At 39.9% G+C, this 27,091-nt stretch overlaps 2 protein-coding genes across 3 annotated transcripts in view; one reads left to right on the forward strand and one right to left on the reverse strand.

Annotated features, from left to right (window-relative positions):
* Nucleotides 1–18: 18 nt before the first annotated feature.
* Nucleotides 19–10,286, forward strand: LOC113257414 (40S ribosomal protein S20-like). 2 transcript variants are annotated; one of them, XR_008961522.1, is made up of 3 exons: nucleotides 19–263; nucleotides 1,440–1,575; nucleotides 6,163–10,286. XR_008961522.1 is itself a non-coding variant. In XM_044385386.3 (2 exons), exon 2 carries the CDS (start codon nucleotides 1,474–1,476, stop codon nucleotides 1,834–1,836), a length of 363 nt encoding a protein of 120 aa, XP_044241321.1. In that variant the 5' UTR covers nucleotides 150–263; nucleotides 1,440–1,473; the 3' UTR covers nucleotides 1,837–2,317. The 2 variants fall into 2 exon arrangements, 1 of the variants encoding a protein (XP_044241321.1); XM_044385386.3 differs by lacking the exon at nucleotides 6,163–10,286 and having other exon boundaries at nucleotides 150–263; nucleotides 1,440–2,317.
* The window catches only part of STYK1 (serine/threonine/tyrosine kinase 1), a 37,729-nt gene continuing 14,828 nt past the window's right edge, over nucleotides 4,191–27,091 (reverse strand). Inside the window, exons 3-11 of the mRNA XM_026502435.4 lie at nucleotides 19,764–19,911; nucleotides 19,082–19,216; nucleotides 16,283–16,549; nucleotides 15,351–15,532; nucleotides 13,397–13,480; nucleotides 10,885–11,093; nucleotides 9,282–9,322; nucleotides 8,596–8,692; nucleotides 4,191–6,371 (exon numbers count right to left, since the gene is read on the reverse strand). Coding sequence (XP_026358220.2) covers nucleotides 6,167–6,371; nucleotides 8,596–8,692; nucleotides 9,282–9,322; nucleotides 10,885–11,093; nucleotides 13,397–13,480; nucleotides 15,351–15,532; nucleotides 16,283–16,549; nucleotides 19,082–19,216; nucleotides 19,764–19,809 — 1,266 coding nt within the window. The 5' untranslated portion in view covers nucleotides 19,810–19,911 and the 3' untranslated portion in view covers nucleotides 4,191–6,166. The remainder of the gene's footprint in view (nucleotides 6,372–8,595; nucleotides 8,693–9,281; nucleotides 9,323–10,884; nucleotides 11,094–13,396; nucleotides 13,481–15,350; nucleotides 15,533–16,282; nucleotides 16,550–19,081; nucleotides 19,217–19,763; nucleotides 19,912–27,091) is intronic.

The raw sequence follows: 27,091 nt of genomic DNA on the forward strand, positions 1-27,091 counted from the left end.
TTCCGGCCCCAGGTCACCAAATGAAAGCGGGAAGGCGGACTCATTCCAGAGGCTTGGAGGCGCAGGGCAGCGGGGGCTTTGCTTTACTGCTGTTGGAAGAACTTTTTTTTTTTTTTTTTTTACCAAAATTAAGTAGAGCAGAATATATTAGCAAAACACGGAATCGTGAAAATGTGATCGCATTTTTTATGGGTTTAGAAGTTAGGTTTGCAAGTCGCTTTTACTTTTCGTCTCTAATTCTCGCGGCATCCTGTCCTCACGAGGTGGGTGTGGCATTACTCCCATTTAACTGGTGGAATGAGAAAGATAAAGCCGAGAATCAGAATGGTAGACCCGGAATACCACTCTTTCTTCCAGTAAGGTTCCTAACCAGAGCTTTTCCCTTTGGACAATGATTGCTAGTTACCCGGCAACTAGAAGCCTAGAATAGAGTTGAAGTAGAAAGAATCCATCAGACAAGAGGTCTGAAATTTGAAAAGCACATTGAAACTAAAGGATCTCTGACAGTCACGGTGTAAGAGAGTTCCTCTAAATAGTACAACTTTCATTCTTCGGTAGTGTTAATCTTTAGTAGCCTATGGAGTTTTGGCAATTTGACTTAAGATCAAATGTTTTAGCCCACGTTTCTTTTTTTTTTTTATGTATTTACTTGAGAAAGAGAGAGTATGAGCAGGGGGAGGGGTAGAGAGAGAAGCCGACTCCCCGCTGAGCAGGGAGCCCCAAGTGGGGCTCCATCAGGGACTCCCAGATCATGACCCAAGCGGAAGGCAGAGGCCCAACCGAGCCACCCAGGCGCCCCAGCCCACGTTTCTTATCAGAAAGAATTAAACTGGGGAGATGAATGAAGGAATGCTGAGATGCGGAATGGGTTTTGAAGGAGGTAGAAAGACAAGGTAAACTTTTATACAAAGTCTACTTTTGAAATATTGATCACCCCGTTTTCACCAACAGAGTGATTCTATTGGGTGACCTTTAACCTTCAGAACTTAGAAGAAAGAGTGGCAGTCAGAAGACAGGATTCATTCCTATCACTTAACCTCTACTAACCTTTGTTACTTAGTCACTGTCCACGTCTTTTGTTCACTAACAGAATGAATATCCTACAATATCCTACAATCAACCTTGCCAAACTCAGGAATTGCTGAGAAGGTCAAATAAGATAATAAATGTATAATAAGCTTCAAAATTTATAAAACAAATAATGATTTTAACAGGCATTTCTTATGTGCCAGAAATGGATGGACATTGGTAATAATGATAGAGCCCTTTGCGGTTTTAGTCCAGAGAAGAAAGCAAACATGTACGTAAATATTAACCCAAGGAAGCAAACGTTACAAGAAAGAAAAATTTTAGCTCTTTGAGGAAGGTGCAGTCACAACAACAGTGGAGCTTTGGATGCCCCGCTTCCACTCTTGACTAACCACTATTTGCTCTCTTAGAGGAACAAGTCGGTTAGAAAGCCGCATCGCAGCCATGACTTTTAAAGATGCCGGGAAGACACCCATGGAACCAGAGGTAGCGATTCAACAGAGTAGCATTACTCTAGCCAGCCACAAGTTAAAATCTTTGGAGAAGGTATGTGCTGACTTGATCAGGGGCGCAAAGGGAAAGAATCTCAAAGTGAAAGGACCAGTTCAGATGCCTACCAAGGCTTTGCGAATCACTACAAGAAAAACTCCTTGTGGTGAAGATTCTAAGACTTGGGAACCTTGGGATCAGCCAAGGATCCACAAGCTACTCATTGATTTGCACAGTCCTTCTGAAATTGTTAAGCAGATTATTTCCATCAGTATTGAGGTAGGAGGTAAGGTTGAAGTCACCATTGCAGATACTTAAATCAACCTTTTTAATAAATTATCAGTTGTTAAAAAGAGGAAAGAAAGTATTTTTAAATACTGGTAGGACAGCAAAAGCAGCAAGTCATTTTGGGGGGGAACAGGGGAAACTGAGGAAAGGGAAATATCAGGGAAGGCTTGTGACAGGGGTACAATTTGAATCAGACCTTGTGGAATAAGTTCAGTGTATGTTCAAAGGGATGGAAAGAATTCCAGGCAGAAAGCAGCCTGAGCAAAGGCACAGTGGTATGAAAGTGTGTGATTGGGAAAGCGAAGAAATTCACCATAGTTAGAAGATAAGTTTCATGCAAGTAGAATAACTAGAAAGGCAGACTGGGGGGCGCCTGGGTGGCGCAGTCGTTAAGCATCTGCCTTCGGCTCAGGGTGTGATCCCGGCGTTCTGGGATCGAGCCCCACATCAGGCTCCTCCGCTGTGAGCCTGCTTCTTCCTCTCCCACTCCCCCTGCTTGTGTTCCCTCTCTCGCTGGCTGTCTCTCTCTGTCAAATAAATAAATAAAATCTTTAAAAAAAAAAAAAAAAGAAAGAAAGGCAGACTGGGCCAGATTATGTTGAGTCTATATTAACACTTACATAACTGTCAGTATAGAAATCTATATTAACTATTGTATAAATATTAATATAGAAAGATTATTCACTTCCTATTATATGCTGCCATTATGGAAAATATACAAAAGATATAAAGCACTGTCCCTTACCACTAAGGTGACTAACTGTTCGGGTTTGACCAGGAATGGGGAGTTTCCTGAGCTGTGGAACTTTCAGTTTTAAAGCCTGCAAAGTCCCAGGCAAACATGAGTTGGTCAGTATACTTACCACAAGAATAACCCACAGAAATTTGACCACAGTATCCTATAGTAGCTCTGAAAATATAGGCAGTAATCCATTTGATTTGTTTTTTGCAGGGAGCCTCATTCAGTATCTTTAGATTCCCTAGTGCACATCCCTCAGATTTTTGGCACATGCCCGTGTTCATGCTTACGTAAGAGAGCTACGGGTACCAGAACTTACTACCATGTAAATAGCACATGTGAAATGTACAGTGTTAAGATATTTATCTATAGGCCAATTACTGTCTTTATCCCCTAAAAAGACTTCTGAGGTGAAGACTAATCCTCTCTAACCCTATCTTTTTTTAAGAGGAAATGTGACTATATATGTACTTAATCCTTTATATATGAAAAAAATAAGCCTATCTCTTGTATCCGATAAGGATTGCCCAGTGATAAAGCATTTGTGTTTTGTGGTCTTCTTGGATGTTACACAACAGAGATGTGGAAAGGTTCTGAGTGGCTCTTGAGCACTTGAAATGTGGCTGGTGAGACCAGGAACTGAATATTTTCTTTTTAAATATTATTTCATTTCTATGAAATGAATCTTTGTATCTTTGGGGTAAATACCCAGTAGTGCAATGGCTGGATCATAGGGTAGCTCAATTTTTAACTTTTTAAGGGACCTCCACACTGTTTTCCAAAGTGGCTGTTCCAACTTGCGTTCCCACCAACAATGTAGGAGGGATCCCCTTTCTCCACATCCTCTCCAGCAATTGTTGTTTCCTGCCTTGTCAATTTTTGCCATTCTAACTGGCATAGGGTGGTATCTCAGTGTGGTTTTGATTTGAATAGAGGCTTTTTTAAACAATAAAGCATAAATGGGAAAAGCAAGATCCAGGGAGGGTGGAATCAAAACAAGAACAAATCCTAGCCCAGATTCAGCTTAACTAAATGGTAAATATTTTAATTCTCTTTTCCACTCATTAGCTCAGAAATACCTGGTTTGGCTGACCAGTTAAAATGCCAAAAATATAATCCCCCTTTTGGAGAAAGCCTGGCCAAGTGAGGGAAAGACCCAGTTTTCTTAGAAGAAACAATTACTGTATCCATTTTTCTAAACGTATATCCAGAAAAACAAATAAAATTAAGGTTAAAAATTTTAAATAGCAATTGTCTGCTTTCCCTCCTACCAAAATAACTATTAATATACAGTATGAAAGAGCAGTGCTCTGATTAACTATGCACCACTTTCCTCCTAACCTCACTATGCCCCCATCCACTTGCCTACTTGCAAATCCTCAAACAAATTATGCCTTTTTTCTTGCCCCAGAGTTTTCACACATATAGCCCCACTGCCCTCTCGGGATGGCTCTTCTCCTAACTCTTTGTGAGGTTTATTTACCTACCCCTAAGGTCTGACTTTAAATGCCATTTCTTCAGGGAGGTCCTTTTTAAATAAATATTTGAATTAATACATAAATGTTTTGTAAATTTGACTTGAAGAGGCAAGCAACGAGATTCCATAGGACTTTATCATTTTGTGCCAAGCCACTCTACCTCCCTTCTCCCTATTGCAACTTAACACCCACTTAAGCCCTTACTAGTCATGTGGTATTCCTTCAGGTGCAAGAATTATTATTCAGTTGGGTGACTAATCGTGACCTCATTAAGATTCCAACTTCCACAAAATTGTCAACTGCCAGTCATCTTTCCTACAGCAGCCTTCGGTGTCCCTCCCAGAGCACCCAGAGTGTTCTTTAAAACCATAGATCACATGTTCAAGTACATTGTCATCACCATGATATTTTCAGTATTTTTAAATTGTCGGAAGCTACTGTCATCATGCAGAAGCTCATACAAAAATGATGAGCTCATTATTTTAGTCATATGGTACTTGTACCATATCATCCTTCAGTATGTCCTACCTTATAGTGTGACTGACAGACTGAGGTTCTCTTTCTGGCTGCAGTAGATTTTAAATGAAAAAGAAAAGAAAGATTGTTATCTTTCTTAAGGAAGAGGAAAAGAAAGGAAACTACCATTTATTGAGCACATATGAGCCAAATACTGTACAAATATATATTCTTGCTCAGTCCTCACAAAAACCCTGTGAGGTAGGTATTATCCCCATGAGGAATCAATTTTCTGACAATGTAGATGGTCTCTTGAAATTTTGTTGGTATTAACTTCCATTTATTTACTTTTATCCTCCCTATTGTAGAAATTTTGGCAGCTGTATACTAGAAAATCCTACTTTACTCAACAAATATTAGTTTAACGGAATAAGTTTCACAGTACATCAATGAACGATTGAATCAGAAACTACCATCCTTCTGTCTCAGATTACATCCTTTTTTAACCCTTTTAAAGACCTTCTGGACTACTAAGCATTCTTGCTTAGCTTTCATATTTCCTACTTTTAAATACACACATCGTACAGGTGACCCTTGAACAACATAGGGATTAAGTGTGCTGACCCCTGCACAGTCAAAACTCTGCGTCCGACTTCTGACTGCCCCAACACTTAACTAGTAATAGCCACTGTTGACCAGAGCCTTACCAAAAACATAAACAGTCAACACATATTTTGTATTTTCTATGTATTACATTCTATATTCTTACCATAAAGTAAGCTAGAAAAAAAAAAAACCATAAGGAAGAGAAAATACATTTACAGACCTGCACTGCGTTTATCAAGAAAAAAAAATCCATGTATAAGTGGACCCACATAGTTCAAACCTATGTTGTTCAAGGGTCAACTATATATTCATCACAGCCTAATGGACTCACTAGGCTCAGTCTCCCCAGTTTTATGGGGATAGGAAGCTAGTCTGATGAACAATAGCTATTGAATGTTCTTAATCATGAAAGGACCCCTCCAGCTTCTAGTTAAAAGTAGTACCAGCAGAGTTCACTTGTCTGATAGTTAGATAAAAAGAGATCATCTAGCTCTTATCTATACCCAAAAGGAAACTCAGAAGTTTTCCTTCATGGTCCTCCTCCAGTCCTGCATGAATGGTCCAGGACCGAAGAACGTTATCTCCTTCCTCCACTTTCTCTTTGAAGGATGACCTTGTCATCCTTGTCTATACTCCTTAGCAAATAGAACCTTTGATTTTCTTTCTCATCAACTTCTTTATCAGCTCTCTATTCCCTCAGTTGATTCCAACCTTTCTGACCCTGTAATAATCTAGATAAAAGTGTGCTTCAAGAGGAAATCAGCCTGTGGTGGGAGGACCAGCCTATATGTGCAATGCCAGACAAACACTGTAGATTTCTAAGGCTTTCTTTGCAATGGTACTATCTACCACATCTACGGTGGGTCTTCAGGATTAAGACAGCAGAAATGAAACTGTACTTCTCAGTCTCCAGGGCATGTGGATTGTAGAGCCTCATGTAGCATCATTTTGGGTATCCTGGGAGATGTGTAGCGGAATATCCTATTTCTCCCTTATGTCCCACGAAAGCTATTCTCTGTTCTCAAAGGAATTCATTCCAGTAGTATATGATCACTCATAATTGTTTCTTTCCCCAAGATCTTCAAAGGATGCTGTAGCTGTAGGAGAGGCTGTCCACGCTGACACCTGCCACGTCTGCGTACAGTTCAGGCACCACCAGCTCGGGTACTTGCAACACAGCTTTGTCATCTGCCGTGCGAGCGGCGATTTCTAGGCGTGAGTGTAGCTCTTTAAGGGAGGGGCGGCTCTCCTCACTCCAGCGCCAGCAGGACTTCATAAGACCATACCTGAAAGGGAAACAAGAGAAACTGACTTCCTTGACATGGCAAATGTTTGAGGAACATGTCTCTTCTAACAAACCTTAACAACAGCAACAAAAACCCTGCAGTTCTTTCATCTACTTCTCATTGTCCTCTCCTATTCTTCCCAAAGCATAATATTCCTTCTTATCCTTAGTATTAAATCGCTTAATATCATCTTCTCATCAGAGCCCTTTTTATAAGAAGAACGACTGAAGATTTCTCAAACTAGAATCAGTATGACAGAACAGTTTTTTTCACTCTATTGCCCAAAACTCTCAGAAGTTAAGTGTTCTCATCCTTTAGATGTTACTAACTTGTAACATTCCAGACCATTGCTATTAGGTATCTCCCAGTAAAAGCTACCTTGCAGCCAACAAAACAAGAAGCTATGGAATAATATGATTCACACTAATTTTGAATAACCTAATTAATTAGATCATTCCTTTCATTAATCCGGGTCATTGCCCTCCTTTATTATTTAGCTTCTCCAGGAAATTGCCTTAGTCTAGATAAAAGTACTTACCACCTTCTTCCATCCTGTTTACAAAGAATTAATAATGTAGTCTGTTATCAAACACTTCTTGTCGTGTCTTATCCCTCTCAAGAACCCACAGTGGTTTCCCACTGTCTAACATGTAAAACCAACATCCTACCTCCAAGCTTCTCTTCCTCAGAAACCTTGCCTAACTGAACCCCTCTCCTCCAGCCAAGTCAGTGTCTTGCTATGCCTCAGATGTGGTTTTTAACACCCAGCTCTGTCTTTGCTCATGCCCAGTTCCTTGAGCATCCTCTCGATGGTTGTCATTTTCTGTGGGTTTTAGATCTCGATCCTTCTATGCAACCTTCCCTTATAAGCCTCAGCTCACACTGAGTCTCCCACACTCTTTACTGTTGTACGATGAGACTGTGTAAAAGATGCTAATTTAGTAACACTGATAACATTTAGCAAGAATTCACTTATTTTATAAAGCATGGTAGTGGAACTTAACATACATTATTTTAACCTCACAATAACTCTGAGGTAGGATTATCATTATACCTATTTTAGGTAAGTAAACAATGTTCAGTAAAGTAGCAGGACTAGAAGTGAACATGGTCTTTTTGACCCTATGACGTGAGTCTGAGCTTTTAATCCTTCTTTTATGTTACCTCCCACTTTTTGTTGATTTTCAGGTTGTTTTAGATATCTCATCCAAATATTAAATCCTTCAAGATCGGATACCTTATTGGTTAAGTGTCTCCCCTCTCCCAACATAAAGGACAGATTTTTACATGTAGAAAAAGCCTATAAGAAATATTTTTCATTGTCATTCCAGTATACCCAGGCAGAATAAGTGAATGTGTGTGAGTGTGTATATATATATATAAAGGTATATAGTTATGATAGTTAACATTTGTAATCTGCTTGATACGGTTTTTACTGGTGGGGAACTCGAGTGATGGAAATATACCCTTTCAATGCTGAAAAATTTATAAAATAGCAATATTATCAGAAATTTATATTAACATATTGTCCCCTGACTTCTTATAAATATTTTAACCTTTTCTTATATTCTACAACAATCCTTTTTTGTAATTTATAGGTTATAAAATTCTGTGTATAATTTTTAATTTTTCCATTTTCTGTCTCTGCACTGGCTCATCAGCTGTCCCCTTCTGCTAGCAGTATTAGATACTTCCTCTCCCATCTTTCTAATTTCTTACTACCCCCCTTCTTCCATTTGGCTTCTAATTGCTCAGAACTGGAAAAATAGTCAATATTTTTTAAAGGTTAAATACTAAATAAGAGCCAGTGAGTAACTCTAGAGCAATGGATTTTATGGCGGCTGTATGAGAACTGCGACTGGCAATCTCTGACTGATACTGCCATTTAGACAAGCAAAACACTACTGTATTTACATTGGATTTGGTCCACTTCTTACCTATTTTAGAAGCTTCTGGAAGAACTAAATTTTATCAACTTAGTTTTCAGTTGTTGCCTCAACACTGTGTGTGTATGTATGTGTATACACACACACACACACATATATGTATGTATATGTATATGATATATGAGCAGATGTACTTTACTGCATAGGTTTGTCTAAGGCTATATATTAGCACATAATGGAAAGCTAGGAATCATTTGAGCCACTTTAAAAGGGCACGGTTGTTGGGGATCAAAAAAGGAGTTGTAGTGAGAGAAGAGTAGACCCTAAAAGCCACTTACATGGTATGCGTGCAACTACTGGGTCTCTTCATGATTTTCCTTCTTTGGAGATATTGTAGGATGCTGGTAGGAGGGACTTCAGGATATGGTGGCGCCCCTATTGGTATGGAAAAAATGAGAGTAGCAAGGGAACTTTAGGTCCTCTAGAATATGAACTATAACATGATTCTTCATCCAGCTGGGCTAACTGCCTGCAAAAGGTAGAGCCAAAGGAAAAATGCTAAATACAATATAGTTGCTCCCTGGTGATCAAGTAAGAATATAGCTTAGAGAGTTTGAGGGGTAAAAAAAAAAAAAAGGTGTTTGGGAGGAAAAAAAAAACGATAATTTAGGAAAATGTTGAGTCTTTACAAAAGTAACAGAGCAAAGTGAGAAATGAGACCTGCCCTCCACTCCCCAAATGTGGGAAAGTACTGCATTTTCTCTATCAAATGGGTTAATAAATAAATTATTCTTTGGATTTTAAAACCTCTTTTGGAATTGGTAAGGTGTTGAGGGAAAGGAAGAAAAAAAAAAGCAAAAAAAAAAAAAAAACAAAGTGAAAGGGAGGAGAGGGATTTCATGTCAGCCCAGTTCAGACCTCAGAGATCATACTAAAACCTCTTCCCATAGCATATTTCATCCCCCACCCAAGTAAACATACTTGTATATTTGCATACAGATACTACTTTAGGGACCCTCCTTACCTAGAGTCACCATCTCATAAAGCAGGATCCCAAAGGACCAGCTGTGAAAGAAACAAAGCCATTTACTTAATTTCGATTTCTGCCTTTCCTAAAGAGAGCGCTTAAACTATCAGGGGCCTTCAGTAAAAACCGTATAAAGGCAATGAAGGGGAATTGAAGGTATCTCATAACATAATTAGAAAGAATTAGAAAGCCTTTCTGTTCAATCCCCTTCAAGTCTTTGCAGACTGAATTTATGTCTCCTTTCTTCTATAGTTCACATTAATGGACGTTTACTATCATTTGCTGAATCGTGTGTGTATGTGTTTATGCAAATACACAAACACAGCTACCCAAACATCAATTACCTTCTGCATCTTTTTCATCCTTTCCATTCATTCATGCTGAAATTCTAGCCTTTATTCTTAGCACAAGTCCCAGTGAGGTTTATCATTTATCTACTGTTTCCTCAATAGATCTAACTGCCCAAACCTAGGAAAAATATTAACAGAACAAGCTTTACACACAACAGGAATAGATATTTGCCAGAGCGATATAATTTAAGCCATATTAATTTCAATATTCTATAATACCACCATTAAACAAGCAGTATTTCCCAGGTAAGCTTATTAATCCCAGACCTCTACTGAAAAGCAGATGTCAGTGAAGCAGTAATGGGTATCTCTTAATTGACTCACCATATTAACTAGTGTTCTAAATTTCCTCTGCTGCTCATGACATTCATGCTAGTAAGATACTATATGTTACATCTCTGTGTTTCTCCAAGCTGCTGAATTATATGGCTACTGAAAGTCAATTGTGATTCTTTACAGTACTGTTTATACCATCACATGTATCAATGTAATTATGTAATTATGCAATAAAGTATTAGCTCCTGAAAACTAGGTTGAATGCTTTGAAAGTATTCTATTAAAATACCCTGCTGAAAAGAAAACATTGTCACATTGTGTGGGTGGGCCAACAGCAGAAAATTGGAAAAAATAATAATAAACGTCTGCAGTCAAATTGCTTCACCGTTTTTTTCAGATTTCTCACTCAGAATCATCCCAAGCTGAAACTCAAACATAATGTGTTATGGATGCTATTTATACAATAAATACAACATATAACTTCATTTAGCAGGTCAGTCCTCATAAGAAAGGCTCTGGCCCACCCCTAAAAGATCAGTCAATAAATGTATACATATATGTTTTAAGTCAAAATAAATTATTCGAAGTATGTATATTTCTTTTTATTTTAATAATTCCTGGTTTAACTCAACTTTTGACTAAGTGGACCCACCTCCTTCTGATAAAGGGACTCTACTAGATTAAGTCCTTGGATATTGGTACGAATAATCTTTTCACTCTTCTTTTCTCTTTCCTAATTAAGGCTGCTAATCTAATACAGAAGGAATACTTTAAAAGGCACTAAAAAGGATTGCAGCCAGATGCCAAGTATGAGCTCTGTCACAAAACACCTATTTCTCCTGGAGAGTCTGTCTGGCTTCTAAGTAGAGATTTCACATGTAGACATAATTGGCAACCAATACAGTCATAGTCAGGAACTGGAGGACACCTAGGTCAAGACGGAAAGAAGTCCAAAGAGCGGGAACAAACCGTACACATCTCCGCTGATGCCAGCTGGTCTCAGCAGAAGCCGTTCTGGGGCGAGCCACTTGAGAGGTACGGTGTGAGTAGCCGGGATGGCCCCTCGAGCATGGACTTCATAAGCCAGGCCCAGTCCACAGAGCTTAGCAGTAAGATCACTTTGGATCAGGATATTCCTAGCTGCCACATCCCCATGGAACAGATGCTTATCCTGGAGAAATTCCTGTCAGCATAAGATCAAAGACGAATCAGCTGTCTGAGGTTGTGGCTCAAGTCACAGACAACGAGAAGCAGTCCTAGGAATCCTCAAAAAGACAAGGACATTTTCAACTCTGAACAAGTCTCATTGGTAATGACACATCACTTCCAAGTCACCATAATGAATCAGACATCTTTGCATTATGTTTAGGATTACCAAACTGAGCAAATAATCCAAATAGCATTAATACTGGGTTTGGAAAGTATGATTACCCATTCTGTGTCAAGCTTTGACCCCTGCCTGAGTTTACATTTCTCCCGGATAGGATCCAGCTAGACCCTGGAAAAGGAAGCAGGTTTCAAGTTTCTAGCAGCAGTCCCCCAAACAAGGTAATATATACATAGCAAAATTGAGTGTCATAATAATAAATTTATACAGAACTCCCTAAAATACCTAGGTCAGATGAGATAGGGAAGTATCTTTTAGATAAATCTAAATGATGATGTGAGGTCACACAGATTCAAGTGGTAGTGACCAGAACCGGGTATTCTAATTCATAGGAAGTACGACAAATTCTGCCAATAATTCTCAAGCCAGCCTACAAATCAGAATTGCCTGAGAGCTTTTTAAAAATGTATTTTTGCTCCAGATTTACTTAACCAAAATTTAGGAAGAAGGACCTGGTAATCTCTATTTTTAAGAAATGTCACAATGACTCTAGCACAGCCAACAAAGCCTTTGAAAACCATTGCGCCTGGATGACACTGATTAGCTGCAGTTGTTTCCCCCAACATCAGGCTATTCAAGGCATAAGAAGTTGAAAAGCTATACATGACCAAAGAGCTAGAGATTGAGGTCTATGATTGCTAAATAAGAATGGCGTAAAAAAAAAAAAATAAAAGGTTAAAATAGTCATTTCCAGTCATTGATGATGAAGGAAACAGTAACTAGTTTTAGAACTTTGTTCTAAAACAAATTATACTGTCACGAGAAGAATTAAAGAATGTAGTGACTCTGAGGTTGTCAAAGTAAGAAAAAAAAAAATAGTATGACAATGCCTTCTAACTGGTAACCAGAGCCCTGACCAATGCATCCCTGTGGGATACCACTGCAATTGTGGCTCAGAATACGTACGAGGTAGGCTTTATCAAGGGAGCATACCAACTAGGCCCTCCAGACACTGTAGACAATATTCATTTCTACGATGTGCTCTCTCCTGTGCCTCTTGGGAACTTCGGCTTAACTACTGCTCTTTCTCACCGCACTGCTTCTTTTCTAGGCCTTCCCAGATTCCATTTAGATCCCTGGTACATTTCACACCTCAAGGAGGCAAGATGTATCAAATACATAAAATAGCTTCACAGAGCCTGATTTTCTATATAGCAAATGCTAATTTTAAGCAAAGTCATCTAAATAACTTCATAGAAATTGTCATCTAAATTTCCTAACTAATTCTGGTAAAGATACATTTTTTTCTCCTAAACCCTTTTTCTCTCTTACCTCTTTATTTATTTAAGTTGGTTTAAAATGAAGGAATGATCTCACTGTTGCCCCTTCTTCTTTTCCACTTGTTCCTTGTTCTTTTTAAAGTATATGTATTTCCTATCACATTCAGTATCAAAGCAAGTCTTCAGCCAAACGTGTTCTGAACTCGTCTTTCTTGTTTTTCAGGCATAAAATTGTGCACTTCCTTCTAGCTCTGCAGCCTTTCACCATTTGGTTTCTCTTCCCATGTCTCATCCCAACTCACTCGCTATTTGCCATTTTACATCTCTTAATATTAGTCTATATGGGGAAGTAAGAGTGTCCAGCACATCATTCTTGGCCCTGGTTTTTGACCTTTAAGAAGACTGAGAAACATTTTTTTTTTTTAATTTGACAGAGAGACAGCCACCGAGAAAGAGAACACAGCAGGGGGAGTGGGAGAAGAAGCAGCAGGCTCCCAGTGGAGGAGCCTGATGTGGGGCTCGATCCCAGGACTCTGGGATCATGCGCTGAGCCGAAGGCAGACGCTTAATGACTGAGCCACCCAGGCGCCCCGACTGAGAAAACTTTTAAAACCCTTCCTGTTTAAAACCCTTCTACAAACCCTAAGTTGATGACTTTCTGCCTAGAATTACCAATCCTGTGGTATGTTATCTAAATAATTTCCTAAAGAAAGAACTGAAAACAATTTATCAGTGCTTGAGTTTCTGCCCCTTAATTTCCATCTGATTTTCTTTATAATCTATACCTCATTTGGAAATATAAATATGAGAAATATAATGTCAAATATCAGGCTAACAAGAAAAATCCATACCATCTGTTGTCATTTTGCCCAGGCTTACCAAAGCCAGGAGGACCTGCCTCCCAATGTGATAGACTTGTTTTTCTGTGAGATCATAGAGAAGGCCATCCATGGTCATCACATCCTACACACAAAGAAAAAAACATCAAATCAAAATGACATGAACAGATTCGAAAAAATAAAATAGGGGCAGAGATATTCATAAATGCAGATATCAAGGCTAAGGAAAAGCTACAAAAACATAGGGATAAAGATTCAGGAAGAGGCTAATATGAGAGATTCTCAGATATGCAAAGAAGTACAATGATATATTGACCTAGAAAAACAATAAAGAATGTAGATAAATAATAGAATGAAGGAAGAACAGAATAGCAGGTAAGAAAGACAGATATACATAAAACTATCCCCTGGATAAAGCAGCAGTTTTCCTGGGGCACCATGTGTATGTGTGTGTTGTTAATTAAGGACATTAACTCAACACATAACTGAATGCCTGCTATGTGCCATGTTCCTTCTACCTTAGGAAGTAAGAACACAAAAGTGAGCAAAATAAACATGTCTGCTGCCTTCTGAAACTTAAAAATGTGACATCAGAATCAAATAATCATATATAAATATATGGTTACATATCCATAAGTTCCATGAAGGACATGGAAAAGAGAGCATATGATGGTGACAAAAAAAGAAAAAAAGATCTGAAGACTGAGTGGACAATGACTGCCAAAAAAAAAAAAAAAAAGGACAAGGGAGAAGTTTCGTGTAATGAGAGAAGCATGTGTAGATGATCTAAAATAGAGAAGCATAGGGGCACCTGGGTGGCTCAGTGGTTGGGCATCTGCCTTTGGCTCAGGGCGCGATCCCGGATCCCTGGGATCGGGCCCTGCATCAGGCTCCTCCGCTGGGAGTCTGCTTCCTCCTCTCCCACTCCCCCTACTTGTATTCCCTCTCTCACTGGCTGTCTCTCTGTCAAATAAATAAATAAATAAAATCTTTAAAAAAAATAAATAAAATAAAATAAAATAAAATAGAGAAGCGTAATCGTTTTGAAAAATAGAGTAGTGAAGCTAGAGCAGAGAACAAGTTACAGATGAATAACCTCTTACAAAGGCTTAGATGCCTGAAGACTTGCCCATTGTTCTATTTACACCACTGGATGTAAGGCATTAACAGGGTCCCTTTATCATACACATTTAGTAGTAAAGTAATCAGTCTTTTGAGGAGGCTTGATTAAAATTGAACTTGTTCATTGGTAAGTGAGGAACTAACTAGGGAAACATCTAGTACTTCAGAAAGAGGAATATGTAGAGAAGCAGGAAAACTGCAAGGAAAAGGACTTGCACTTTAGTCTGGAAATTTCTAAACATTTAAATTTTTTTAAATATGAATTTGAAATACAAAAACTTTCAAACTGAATTTCTCCTCATCAACCCTGGCATACTAGAGTGATGTTACGGAATAGAAGACACATTTAAGGCTAACAGCAATAAAATTACAATCAATACTAACAATAGTTTTTACATACATAATTTCTATTAATTTTAATAACAACTTATTATTATTCCCATTTTACAGATGCAGAAAATTCAGGCTCAGAGAGGTGACTTGACCAAAGTCACATAGCTTGTAGGATAGAAAGCCAAAAGTTCATACTCTAAATCTGCACTGCCCAATATGATAGCCATTAGCCACATGGAGCTATTTAAAAGCTTATTATTCAAAATTAAATAAAATTTTAAAAATTCGGTTTCTCAATCACATCAGCCGCATTTCAAGTGCTCCATAGCCACATGTGATTAGTGGCTACCATTTTGAACAGAGCAGATAGAGAATTTTTCTGTCATCATATAAAGTTTTATTGGATGGTAATAATTATTATTATAATAATAGTTATTATAATGTTCTCTGCTTTGTCATTTGCCAGGCTATATGACATGTGAACAGCTAGTCAGCCAGGCTAAGCCTTTCCTACCTAACACCCCTACCCTACCGCTCACCCGCCGACAGGTCCAGAGAAAGCTGAGCAGGTCCCCTTGGGCCACATCCTCCAGCACCATAAAGAGTGGCAGCTCTTCTGTGCAGCAGCCTTCCAGCTGTACCAGGTTCCTGTGCTTCCCCAGGTACTGATAGAACTGGATTCGCCCTAAGAAATCCTGCACCTCATGGAGTCCAGCCGGTTCTATGGAGGACAAATAAGCCATGGGAAGCAGTCAGAACATTACCAGTAAAATGGGAGGTATGAGGGAGGAAGCAACCTCAGATGGTAATTTTCAAGACTCCAAAGGAGAATAAGTATAGACAAAAACTAAAGAGAAAGGGAACTAATTCAAAGATAATTCTCAATGTCACTGATGTTTTTGTCAAAGCACATATAGAATCATAGGCCTTAGAACTGGATAGACTTTCATCTGCCTAAATGGGCAAGTATTCACATTCAAATATCATCACTGCCTAGGCCTTTTGATTAGTATTGTTGCTTATCCTATACTTGTTCTGTTTTGTGTATCCACTACTACTGGTCCATATAAGGAGAAAAAAAGAAAAGAGGAAGGGAGGAAGAAACCAAGAAAGCAAGGGAGGGAAGGAAGGGAAGGCAGGGGAGGGGAGGGAGAAAGAGAACAGTATTAGGGAAAGTGATAGTGTAGACAAATGAAGGAACAGTCTCAAAATCCTCATGCACTAATATCCAGTATGAAAAAATCAGTTCTAGCAGCCTCAACAGGCAACACTGAGCTAGGGAAAGACCCCAGGAAAAACATTTCCGCCTCAAGTTTTCACTTTTATCCCCTTCTTACCCTGCACACAACTGGGATCACAGTTATCTGTTGATTAAAATCTTATTGTCTGTAAGCTTGTTAGGGCTCGTGGCTGGGGGATCAAAGTAGAACAGTAAAAAAGGGAAACGGAAGTCTAACACTTTTCCGTTTACCTTTCAAAGCCTTGAGGACAACAGTCTTCGGCTTAGCAGGGTCCCCCGTGTACATCTTGGTTCGATAGATGGCTCCGCAACGACCACTGTGGATCTGCTCCAGAACTTCAGAGAGTTGCTCCCGGGGCACTTGCAGCTCAGCCAGACCTTGAGTGGAAGTTCGTAGGAGGCTTTCCACCGATGTCTCCTTAAGTGGCACAAACACACTTCCTCCGTGCCCTGCCACCTGCCAGCTTAGGCCCCTAGATGGAGGCACAGGGGCGATGCCTAGAACAAGGAAATGATACCAGTCATCTTTCCCCTGCCCTAGGGACTCTCCAGGAAAGCAGAGCCTGGAACACACTGGAAAGGAAGTTCCTGCAGCAATTTTCTCTCTGCCCCATGTGGGGATATCTTCTGTGAACCAGCATCAGTACCGACCTTGTAAAGCATTTATAATAACCCAATTGCTTCTAACTCAGAATGGACCTCTGGAAAGTGGTAATGACATTTTCTTTCCATCTTTCTCAGGATTACAGTTCAGTATAGGTATAGTATGGAAACAATTAAGGAAGTTCCTGGGTACGCACTGAAACCACAGATACCTAAAACCTGGTGGTAACTACCAGTAGGGACTAATGCTTAAGTCAATCAAATGTTTTTTAAAGGTGGAGGGAAGGTTATTGGGTAACTACTCAACTCTAAGCCATGGTTATTCTTCTTCCCTTAAGATGTCCCCAAAGTCAAATTATTGCATATTTCCTAGAGTCTCAGTCAAAAATATCTTCTGGTACTTTCCCCTTAGTCAATTTTTCTCCATGGGAAAAGAGAAATTCATTCTTTTATTAAACCTCCATTCATTCATTAATCTATCCATTCATTTGACAGATATCACATCCTGCATGCCAGGAACTGTTCTAGGTGTTGGGAATAGGCAAAGTCCAGATTCTCATGATTACTTTCTAGTGGTAGGAGAGAGGAAACAGATAACAACATACCATGTGATGACTGTTATAAAGGAAAATAGAAGAATCAGAGGCTATCCGCAATGCTATTTTATATTTCAAGGCCAGGACAGGCCTGATAGGATGACATTTGAGAAATGCCTGGAAGCAATTAGAGAGCAAACCATACTGGTATCAGGAAGGATATTACGGACAGAGGGAACAGGAAGAGCAGAGGTATTGAGGAAGAAGCATACTTGTCATAATTGAGGAAGAAAAATGAAGTTAGTACAGATGGAACTATGTGGGATAATTGGAGAATTATACAACATTGAGGCCAGAGAGGGCCCATGTCATGGAAGGTCACTGAAAGAATTTTGTCTTTATTCTAAAAAAAATTTTATTTTATTTTATTTTATTCCAAGCAGAGAATGGTCAGGACTGACTCAGGCCTTAAAAGAATCATTCTGCTCTCGTGTGGAGAACCATAAAGGAACAGGGAAAGAAGTTGGGAAACCAGTTAGGGGTGTACTACACCGATCTATGAAAGATGAAAGAGGCTTAAATTTCTTCTGAAGATCGAGTTAACAGGATTTGCTAACGGATTGGATACAAAGTATGAGAGAAAGAGGAGTCAAGGACATCTGCAAGATTTTAGACTGAACACGTCATAGAAAACCAGAAGACATATATGAGGGAATTTCAGGACCTTTGCTGTGGGCATATTACATATGAGATCTGTATTGGATTCAAGCTGCGAAGTAAGTGGTTTAATATAAGAATCTGGAGTTCAAGGGGAGACTACAATTAGAATAGAGAAAGTGTTTGAATCCGTAAGACTGAAAATAAGACCATTAAGGGAGTGACTATAGATTTAAAAGGAAAATAAAGTGTTTCAAGAAGGAGAAGGTGCAAAATTGTTCCAAATGCTTTTGACAGGTTAAGAAGAGGACTCAATATAGCTGTCATTGGCAATCTTGGAAAGAATTGTTTTGGTGGAGTAGTGGGGAGAAAAGCCTTATTTTAGTATGTTTGAAAGACAATGTGACAAGTAGAAGTCATGAGAGTGAGTTTAGACAACTTCTCTGAGAAGTTTTTCTGTAAGTGAATTAGAAGAGAATTGGGATAAATTTTTTTTTAATTTTTTATTTAAATTCAATTTAGTTCACATATAGTGCATTATTAGTTTCAGGGTAGAATTTGGTGATTCATCAGTTGCTTATCATGCCCAGTGCTCATTACATCAAGTGCCCTCCTTAATGCCCATCACCCAATTTACCATTCAGATAGAGAATGGGGATCAGCCACTAAACAGTTTCTGATCACTGTCATGACTTTTTTTCTTCTCTTTACTCTTAGTTTCATGTAAGCTAATTTACTTTCATTATATGCTAAGTGTTACTTCAGAACAGGACATTATCTCCTACTTATTGCTTCAAAGACTACTATGAAGGCCACTCCTTTTCATCATATAGTCCAGGAGCACAGAGCAGGGCTGGGGTGTATTACAGAGTAAAATGTCATCCTTTAAGACTGGTAACAAAGCCTTTGGCTTTCCTACTAATTTTCCTCCCCAATATGTAGACACTCACGTGGCCAAATATTTGATAGTGCCATAGGACAAAGAAGATAGAAACAGGTCACATGAAGCCCGTCTTACCTACTGTTGTTTCAACTAACAAGCATATACTGAGTTTCTACTCATGACTTCCTAGAGAAGAGCTCACCTCCCCTCAGTTCCACAAGAGGGGCCCCATACCGCCTCTCCCATAGCAGGGATCTCACCTTCTAGACATGGGCTCACTGAGACTTGGGTCTTACTTTCTGTAAGCTCCATCTTCCCTGGCGCTCCTCCCAGCCCCAGTTTGAATTTTACCTCGGAGTCCAGGAGACTGTTGTTGAGCTCTTTGTCCTCTGATAAAAAGCCACAGGATGACCGCAAGAAGGATAAGGAAGGTGCCAACTAGAATGGTTGGGATGATGATGATCTCATATTGCTGCTCCCGGACAACTGGGTAGGAAATCAAGCAGGAAGACGAGAGATTGAAGAAGAACCCCAATCTGATGTCCACACAACTTCCTGTACCCACCAGTCCTCAGCTCCTCATACATGAAATGATCATTTCTTCCTTCTTCCCCTCCATTTCCATACAACGGAACCACTACTGGGAGCAACTCTTTAATCAGAAACCCCAGTGTCCCCACTTCTCAGCCTGTCAAGTGTGCTCTGTGTCTCATCTCTCATTTTTCCTGCGGAGGTGAAGTATGCAGCATCTGGATCTCTGATTGGCACTTGTCCCTCTTCAAAGACAATGACCTCTAGTGCCCATTCCTTGATGAACACCATCTTCATTTCTACTAGAAGTCAATTCATCCTCCTTCTAGAATCTATGCAGACCTTAGTCTCTGTCATCCTAGAATCAGAAGCAGAATCTACTAGAAGTCAACTCATCCTCCTTCTAGAATCTATGCAGACCTTAGTCTCTGTCATCCTAGAATCAGAATCAGAATCCTAGAATACCTCTGATTAGACAGGCATCTGCGGTGTCTGTTCTTACCACACAGCTTGTCACTAAGACTGCATTCCAGTAGAATTCGTGCCATGCCCCTCTCATCTCCCAGGCCACACAGCTGTCCACTCCTTTGCTTGGCCCTCAGAGAATGCACAGAGCACCACTGAGAATAATTCCCAAGGACGAAGTTATTCTGAAAAAAATAAAATGGAGCATACAGAGAATTTTAAGACACCTCAGAAGATCATTAGGTATTAAGTACATGGTTATCTGGAACTTTCTGAGTCATCCATTCATCTCTATCCATCTACCTGATATTCAAGTGTGAAGAACTTTGTTTTTTCCTAGCATTTTCCCCTTTTCTATTATACAGCCCATATAGCCATGATCTGGCCTTATCCTTTTATGCCATTATTTCTCAAATTATTTTAAGTTTCCCCTCCTACCCAAGACCCCTGCTCCAAAGCTCAAGTTCATGTTCACAGCACCTGTCTGAGCAATTGTGGTCTGTGGGTTATATGGGAATGATCCACCTCCCCTATAATCCTAAGCAGGTTTCATTTTTTTTTCTGTGTATCACTCATTTTTAATTGGAGCTTCCCCTGGTCATTATATATAGACAGACACAGGCATTCATTCCTGCTAGTATATAGATTAAAGAGAGTATCAGAACCAAGCCATCTTCTTTCTCTCTCTCTTAAGTAATACACACACACACACACACACACATATAGATGTATATATATACATATATATACATATTCATAAGTTCAAAAAAATTAAAGTGATGTACCATAAAAATCTTTCTCCCACCGCATCCTTCTCTATGTATTCAGTTCCAAATTCTCCTCCAAGTAAACTAGTTTCTTGCTTACTGGGCCAAAGATTCTTTAGGTACATCACTTTTAATTCTGTATGGTCAACATATATTTGAAATTACACCTCCCCAAACCTGATACTATCTTTCTGAAATATCTATATAATGTTTATATATCGATATAGATATCTACAAACTTTATTTTGCCCTTGGTTAACAAAAGTCTTCCCTAGTTCTAATTAATTCTGACCTGGAAAAAATAATTTTTTTTCAATTTTTAAAATTTTTTTAATTTATTTATTTTTTTACTGTCTAGGTGATCCTAAGTGATCTAGTTTTGTAGTGATCTGCTAACAAGTAAAATTTTACAAATCAGAATGACAGAATACTATATTGTACGTATGTGCTATTCACCGTATTATGCGGTCTTGTTACATGTTGTGCTTTATTGTTGATACTAGTAACCACAATGGGACTTATTGAGGCAGAGTCTCTTAGTGCCTGAAACACATATGTAAAGAAACCTTCCAGTTCCAACCTCACCCTCTTTTCACTATTCTTGGAGTTCCCTGAGCTTGTGAGATGCGAATTAGACAATTTTCTTACAACTCAGACGAAAGACAGTTGTGTGTTGGTTGACGGAAGCCCATGTATACAGAGGAGTAGCCAGGAAGAAAACTGGGGAGAGGGGAGGCACCTTCTTATCTGTGGGCTTGTACAGAACAAGGGATCTATGAAGTCAATGAATTATAAGGTAACAAAGTCCATCTCATCCAGTTTATAAGCCAACAAATCAAGGTAAAAGTCATTTGAGAAAGTGTCCTCAATTCCATAAGACCACATGGAAGGAAAACACTGGTGCTAGGGTAAGAATCAGGGAGATGGTAAAGAAAGAGAAGATCTTCAATAATAAAACATTAGCACAGTCAGGAGAATTCAAAAGCTGCTTGAAAATTTCTCACTGCCTTTCTCATTCCTGTTCTCCTTCCCTCTTACTTCCTTTTCAGGGCACTATCAGATGTAATTGTGTTCATTCAGGGAGCAGCCAGTTTAACGAGTTTGGCTCTCCGGGGAGTGTTCTGTGAGCATAATCTCTTTTAACCACGGTGTAAGTGGAAGAAAAAATCGGTCGGAAGCCGGCTCCAACTTGCAAGCTCTGCCCAGAAACCAAACTACACACCCACTAATACATAGCAAAGAAGTAATTTAAAGGCCCGTGTGCACAGACATCCTCACTTAGAACTGCTCCTGGTGGGCCAAACACGGCTCTAGGCACACAGCCAAACACACCCACCCACACCCAATGACTCAAATCCATGCTTATACCCTGGCACCTACGTATCACACTTATTACAGAGCACAGTGTGGTCATCTGGCTGCAGTATGACCTTCTATTACATGTCCTGAACAAGGTTCATTTGTGTAGTTTTATTTGGGCACGGATACTTTAAAGAAGCTAGGTTTATTAACAACTAGAAGCCCAATGTAATTGGACGCTGGAGCAAGGAAACAAATGTGTGGGGCTATGGTGAGGGCCACTTGGTAGATCGCTTTCCAGGCATTTGTACAATAAGTTCTTTCCAACTATTACAGTTTGGCTAGAGACATATGGCATAGATGAAATGAGTCTAGAATTTTTAAGGTAAACACACCAGGCATACTCGCCCCATAGGCATGGAAGCCTACACAGGAAACCTTACCACCTTTAGAGCCCACCAAAGCCCTTACATCAGAAGATGCTCACAGTGACTTGTAGCAACAGTATTCCTCTCCACATCGCTTTTCCCTCTGCAGTTAAATATGCAATTACCACATGACTTTGCCAGCCCACTGTGTTAACCTGAGAAAAGGCATGCCTTGATGCTAGAACCTTCTAGTTTGACTCTTCCTATTGGTTAGATTCTAACCTATCAGTGTTCTTGACCAACATTTCTGTACAATATGACCAATACTCTATCCCCTTCGATTACATCTAGACAGTTTTCTCACTGTGTTAAGACAAAAATGTAGGGGAGCCTGGCTGGCTCAGTCAGTAGAGCATGTGACTCTTGATCTCAGAGTTGTGAGTTTAAGCCCCATGATGGGTGCAGAAATAACTTAAAAATAAAATCTTTGAAAAGAAGAAAAGAAAAAAAAGTGTATATTGGCTACTCCTTCTTCTCTTACCTAGACTGTAAGGTCCCTTACATATATAAAACATTATCCCACAGTTCTCACCTTAGTGCCCTGTATTATTAGATTCAAGCTGTTGGGATCAAGGATTCAGTAAACTTGGGAAATCGTTTATTCTGATAATTCCATTTCATGCTTGGAAACTATGTACACAGCTTGCCTATAGTTTACACATACCTACATCTAACAGTGCCAAATCTCCTCAAGCAGGACTCTAAGTAAAACAATATTATTGCCTCATTTGTGGTTATCATTCCTTATTTTCTCTCTTCTCAGTCACTTCTGATTTTCTGTTGGCATATTGAAAAGTTCAGCTCCCTTCTTAAATTGAGAATCTAGAATAGGAAATAGCACAATGAAGGAGGAGATACAATAGGAAGAAAATAAGAGTGAAATGAGGGGTAAAGTTCGACCCAAATCTTTGCAAGATTATAGTTTGGAGACCAGACAAGTGAATGGTTGTAACTGAAATTAAGCTAACTATGAACATAAACTCTCCAAACTCTTACACGGAGGCACAACGCAAGCGTGACACCATGCCACATCTTTGTATCTGTTTCATTATACACAAAGACAGTTCTATTTGCAAGAATAACACAACTCCTACTAGCAACACTTCTGTCCAGTGAGCACAATATAATCTCCCAGATATCGTCAGCAATTTACTCAGGAGTGTCCAGAAGAAATTTTTCTTACCAAAATACATCTACAAATAGAACTTTAAAAATTAGATCCATTCTCCCGTATTCCATCTGCCTACATGTTATGAGAAATTCCTTGATTGACCTCTGTATAACACCTGGTCCCATTCCCATAAGATATGATTAACTGTTACACCAGCCTCACCCTCAACCTTACCACCTGTGTATCAACACAAGTGGGTCCACCAGTCATGTTCTTTTTATGAAGACAAGTGACCCATCCACCCAGATGGATGCCACACTGGGCAAGGGAGTTATGAATAGCTATGGGCTATGAGGCAGAGGGCTCAAAGACTTTAGGTGAGAGGGTAAAATATATGGAGGTAGTAGCCCCCAGACTGAGGGCTCACTCACCCTCCCTTCCCCTTCCCCTTCATCCTTATCCGTGAGCTGTCTAGCAAAACAAACAAAATAAAACAAAAACCATTTATTAGAATGAACATATTAAATTGGAAATGAGATAGAAAAGAACTGCTCAGATCTATCTATGGGATTCCAAAATTACTAATCTTTAACATTCTGAAAAGCAAGCTGTCCTTCCTATTTTCAGCTCCAATAAACATATGTTGAGCAACTACAAGGTGCCAGGTATTATGCCAGGCACTTTCGCACAAAGGAGGAAACTGCTGCTCAGAAAGATAACGTTCTGAATAAGCCAGGGTTAAAAAAAAAAAAATTAAAACAGGGGCATCTGGGTGGCTCAGTCAGTTAAATATCTGCCTTTGGCTCAGGTCATGATCCTGAAGATCATGGGGATCCTGAGGAACCTGGGATCAGGTCCTGCATCGGGCTCCTTGCTCAGCAGGGAGCCTGCTTCTCCCTCTGCCTGCTGCTCCCCCTGGTTGTGCTCTCTCTCTGTCATATAAATAAATAAAATCTTTCTTAAAAATTAAAACATAAAAACGCAAGTAAATGACACAGCAAGTTTCATACCCCAGTCTTGTAATTACAAACCCAATATTCCTTAAACTACTTTACTACACATCGGTACTTGTCACTCAAATGGACAAGACCAATAGTGTCAAGAAGGAATTATGTCAGAATCCAAAAGAATCATAGAAAGCATAATGCTGAAACCAAACTTCACCAACAAATACAACATAATTTGTGAAGGACAGGTGAATAGAATTTGCCTTCAAGTGTGTTCTCCAAGATCTACTTATAGGGGCACAGACAATGTCTGCATGTCTGTCTTCAAAATGTATTCAGAAAATAAAGGTAGAATCAGAAACTTTTCCCAGTACTCACCAGATCAGAGAATCTAGGATCATTTTCTTAGTTTGCTCATTTTCCTGGATCTGATCTCAATCCTTTTTCTACCTTCTGCTTTTTGAGGGAAAAGGTCTAGTTTCCAGGACTAACAATCTTTCACTGTGAGCATGAGGGTCAGGAAGAGGCTAGAACTCCAGGAGACAGGGCACTGGCCGAAGACATAGAATGACCATGCAGCACCCAAGGCTCCACATTTCTTCTGAAGCACACTTGTCAGAGGACAAAGAGTAAAGGGAAAGGCACAGAAGAGCTGACCCTCTTTCAATCCAGAAAACCTAGCTAGTGTAGATAACTTGCCTTGCGAAGGGTGATACCGCCCAGTGTGGATGAGGCAAAGAGAAGGGGAGGTTACCCAGAGGGAATCCCTTGTCCTCCTGTTCTTCTCAGATATTGAAGGGCTGTGGTTGTTCTGATCTTCACCCACCGCCACCTTCCTTCACCCAGAGCCTGAAATGCACTTTGAAACGGTTGGAAGAGAGTCTCCTGTGGTGCCTGGGAATCCTGACCTTGTTTAAACAAAGGTCTTTTAACAATGAGACTGAGTGTTATCAGCTTTTCTTGCTCCTTATTTTTACATATCTACAGGAATTCCTAAAACACGTGCGACACGATAGAGACGAAGAAGCTTAACTTCTAGCCTGGTCCCTCCCAAACGTTTGCTTTTTAGAGGAGCAACGTGATTGCAGGACAGGCCCCCTCGCATCCAGGTAAGAATTGCAGTAACACCACACGCCCTATCAGATTTTAAATATGATTACAGAGATTACATTTTATTTCCTTTGAGATGTTATACAAATTCAAGACATTTTATTTTTATTATAATTATCATTCTACTTTTCATGTTCTTGATTCCATAATTCTCCATCTACCACATTCGAACCTCAAAAGCCCAGAAATTATATATATATATATATAAAATCTCAAATGAGATATTCTCCCACTGATGGTTTTCTCCTCCTAAGATCACTAATGAACAACATTTCCCCAGCCCAGAATAAGGATTCTCGATAAGGGAAAAGCCAAGGATACAACTACCACCCACCTCTAAACACAGAATCGCTTCTGAGCCCTCTGTGTCCCCTTTCTCCTACCTGATGGACACACCAGAAGACGCCTGCTGGGGGCTTCTCTCAAACACCTTGCTGCTGCTGTTGTCAGTCACATTGCATTTCCAAGGATCAGTTTCCCTCTTTGCTACTCGTTCTGCTAGAATTTTCATTCAGGGGTGGTGGGGAGAATTCTGGTACTTTAAAAATCTTGGCAGTTTCCCCCAGAAATGAGGAGCCCTGTGTGGCTCTGCCACTCCTCCGGCCTATCCTAGCACATTGCCCTCTGGCAGAGAGGGGAGCCACACTGAACAGGACAGAAGGAAGACATTTTGTGAAAGATTGCAGGAACACACACACACACACACACACACACACACACACACACACATAATTTCTCATACTCTGATAAATGAGTCCCAGACAGAGGCAGGCAGAGAAACAAATGGACAAGGGGATTTCACAATCAGGAAATCAGCTCAATTGCCATTTACCTCAATGCTCTGTCATGCAGGGTGTGTCCCCGTAAAGATTCTATACATAGAAGGTAATCCTAGGTAAATAACAACAAACGCCTGGCAAGACGAAAAAGACGCCTCTGGCAATGTCATTCTGCACAGCAAGGAGCAAACAGCAGATTCCCTCATTAGGAGGAGGTCGGTGTGCTCTGGAGCTGAGCAGTCTGGAAATTGGGAGACATGGAATCAGCACGAAGCTGGTGCTATGCTAACAGAGAGGTTCGAAGTTCTAGTTCTGGTTTGATAGGTGATTCATCAAGCATCCAGAGGCATAACACCTGCCCTTGCCATGTCTTCCCTTCCCTGTTTAGGGAGCAGGACACCTCTTTCTCTCCTGAAGGCAGTGAAGAACCACAGAGAGCAGCAAGAAATGAATTACATCAGAAAAGGGACAAGGCAACCAGTAAGTCCCCTCAACCTGCTATACCACCTTGCCTCTCAAATTCTGAAGGCGCCTTCAGACTGGCATTTTCTGACCTGTATCACGGCAGCCCCATAAACTCTCAAGTTTCATTCCTATCCCTACTCTGCCTATAATTTCCTACAGGATAGTGGTAAGAGAAGGAGATTTGGAGTCAGACTTCTATTTGAATCTCAGGTCCACCATTCACCATGACTGCATATAAGTCATTCTCACCCTTCTGAGCCTCTTTTTCCACCTGTAAGTAGAGACAATAATACCTATCTGTCAAGGCAGTTGAAAGCTCTACAGGACAGTTGATATTAAATACCTAGTATAGCGCAGACAATATGTAGTAGTCTCTCCCTTCCTCCCTCCCTCCTTCACCTCTCTCCCAGGCTGGGAGGTAGTCCCAAAGCTATACCAATCAGTAAACATATAGAACTC

The sequence above is a fragment of the Ursus arctos genome, unplaced genomic scaffold (assembly GCF_023065955.2).
Source record: "Ursus arctos isolate Adak ecotype North America unplaced genomic scaffold, UrsArc2.0 scaffold_26, whole genome shotgun sequence".
NCBI lineage: Eukaryota > Metazoa > Chordata > Mammalia > Carnivora > Ursidae > Ursus > Ursus arctos.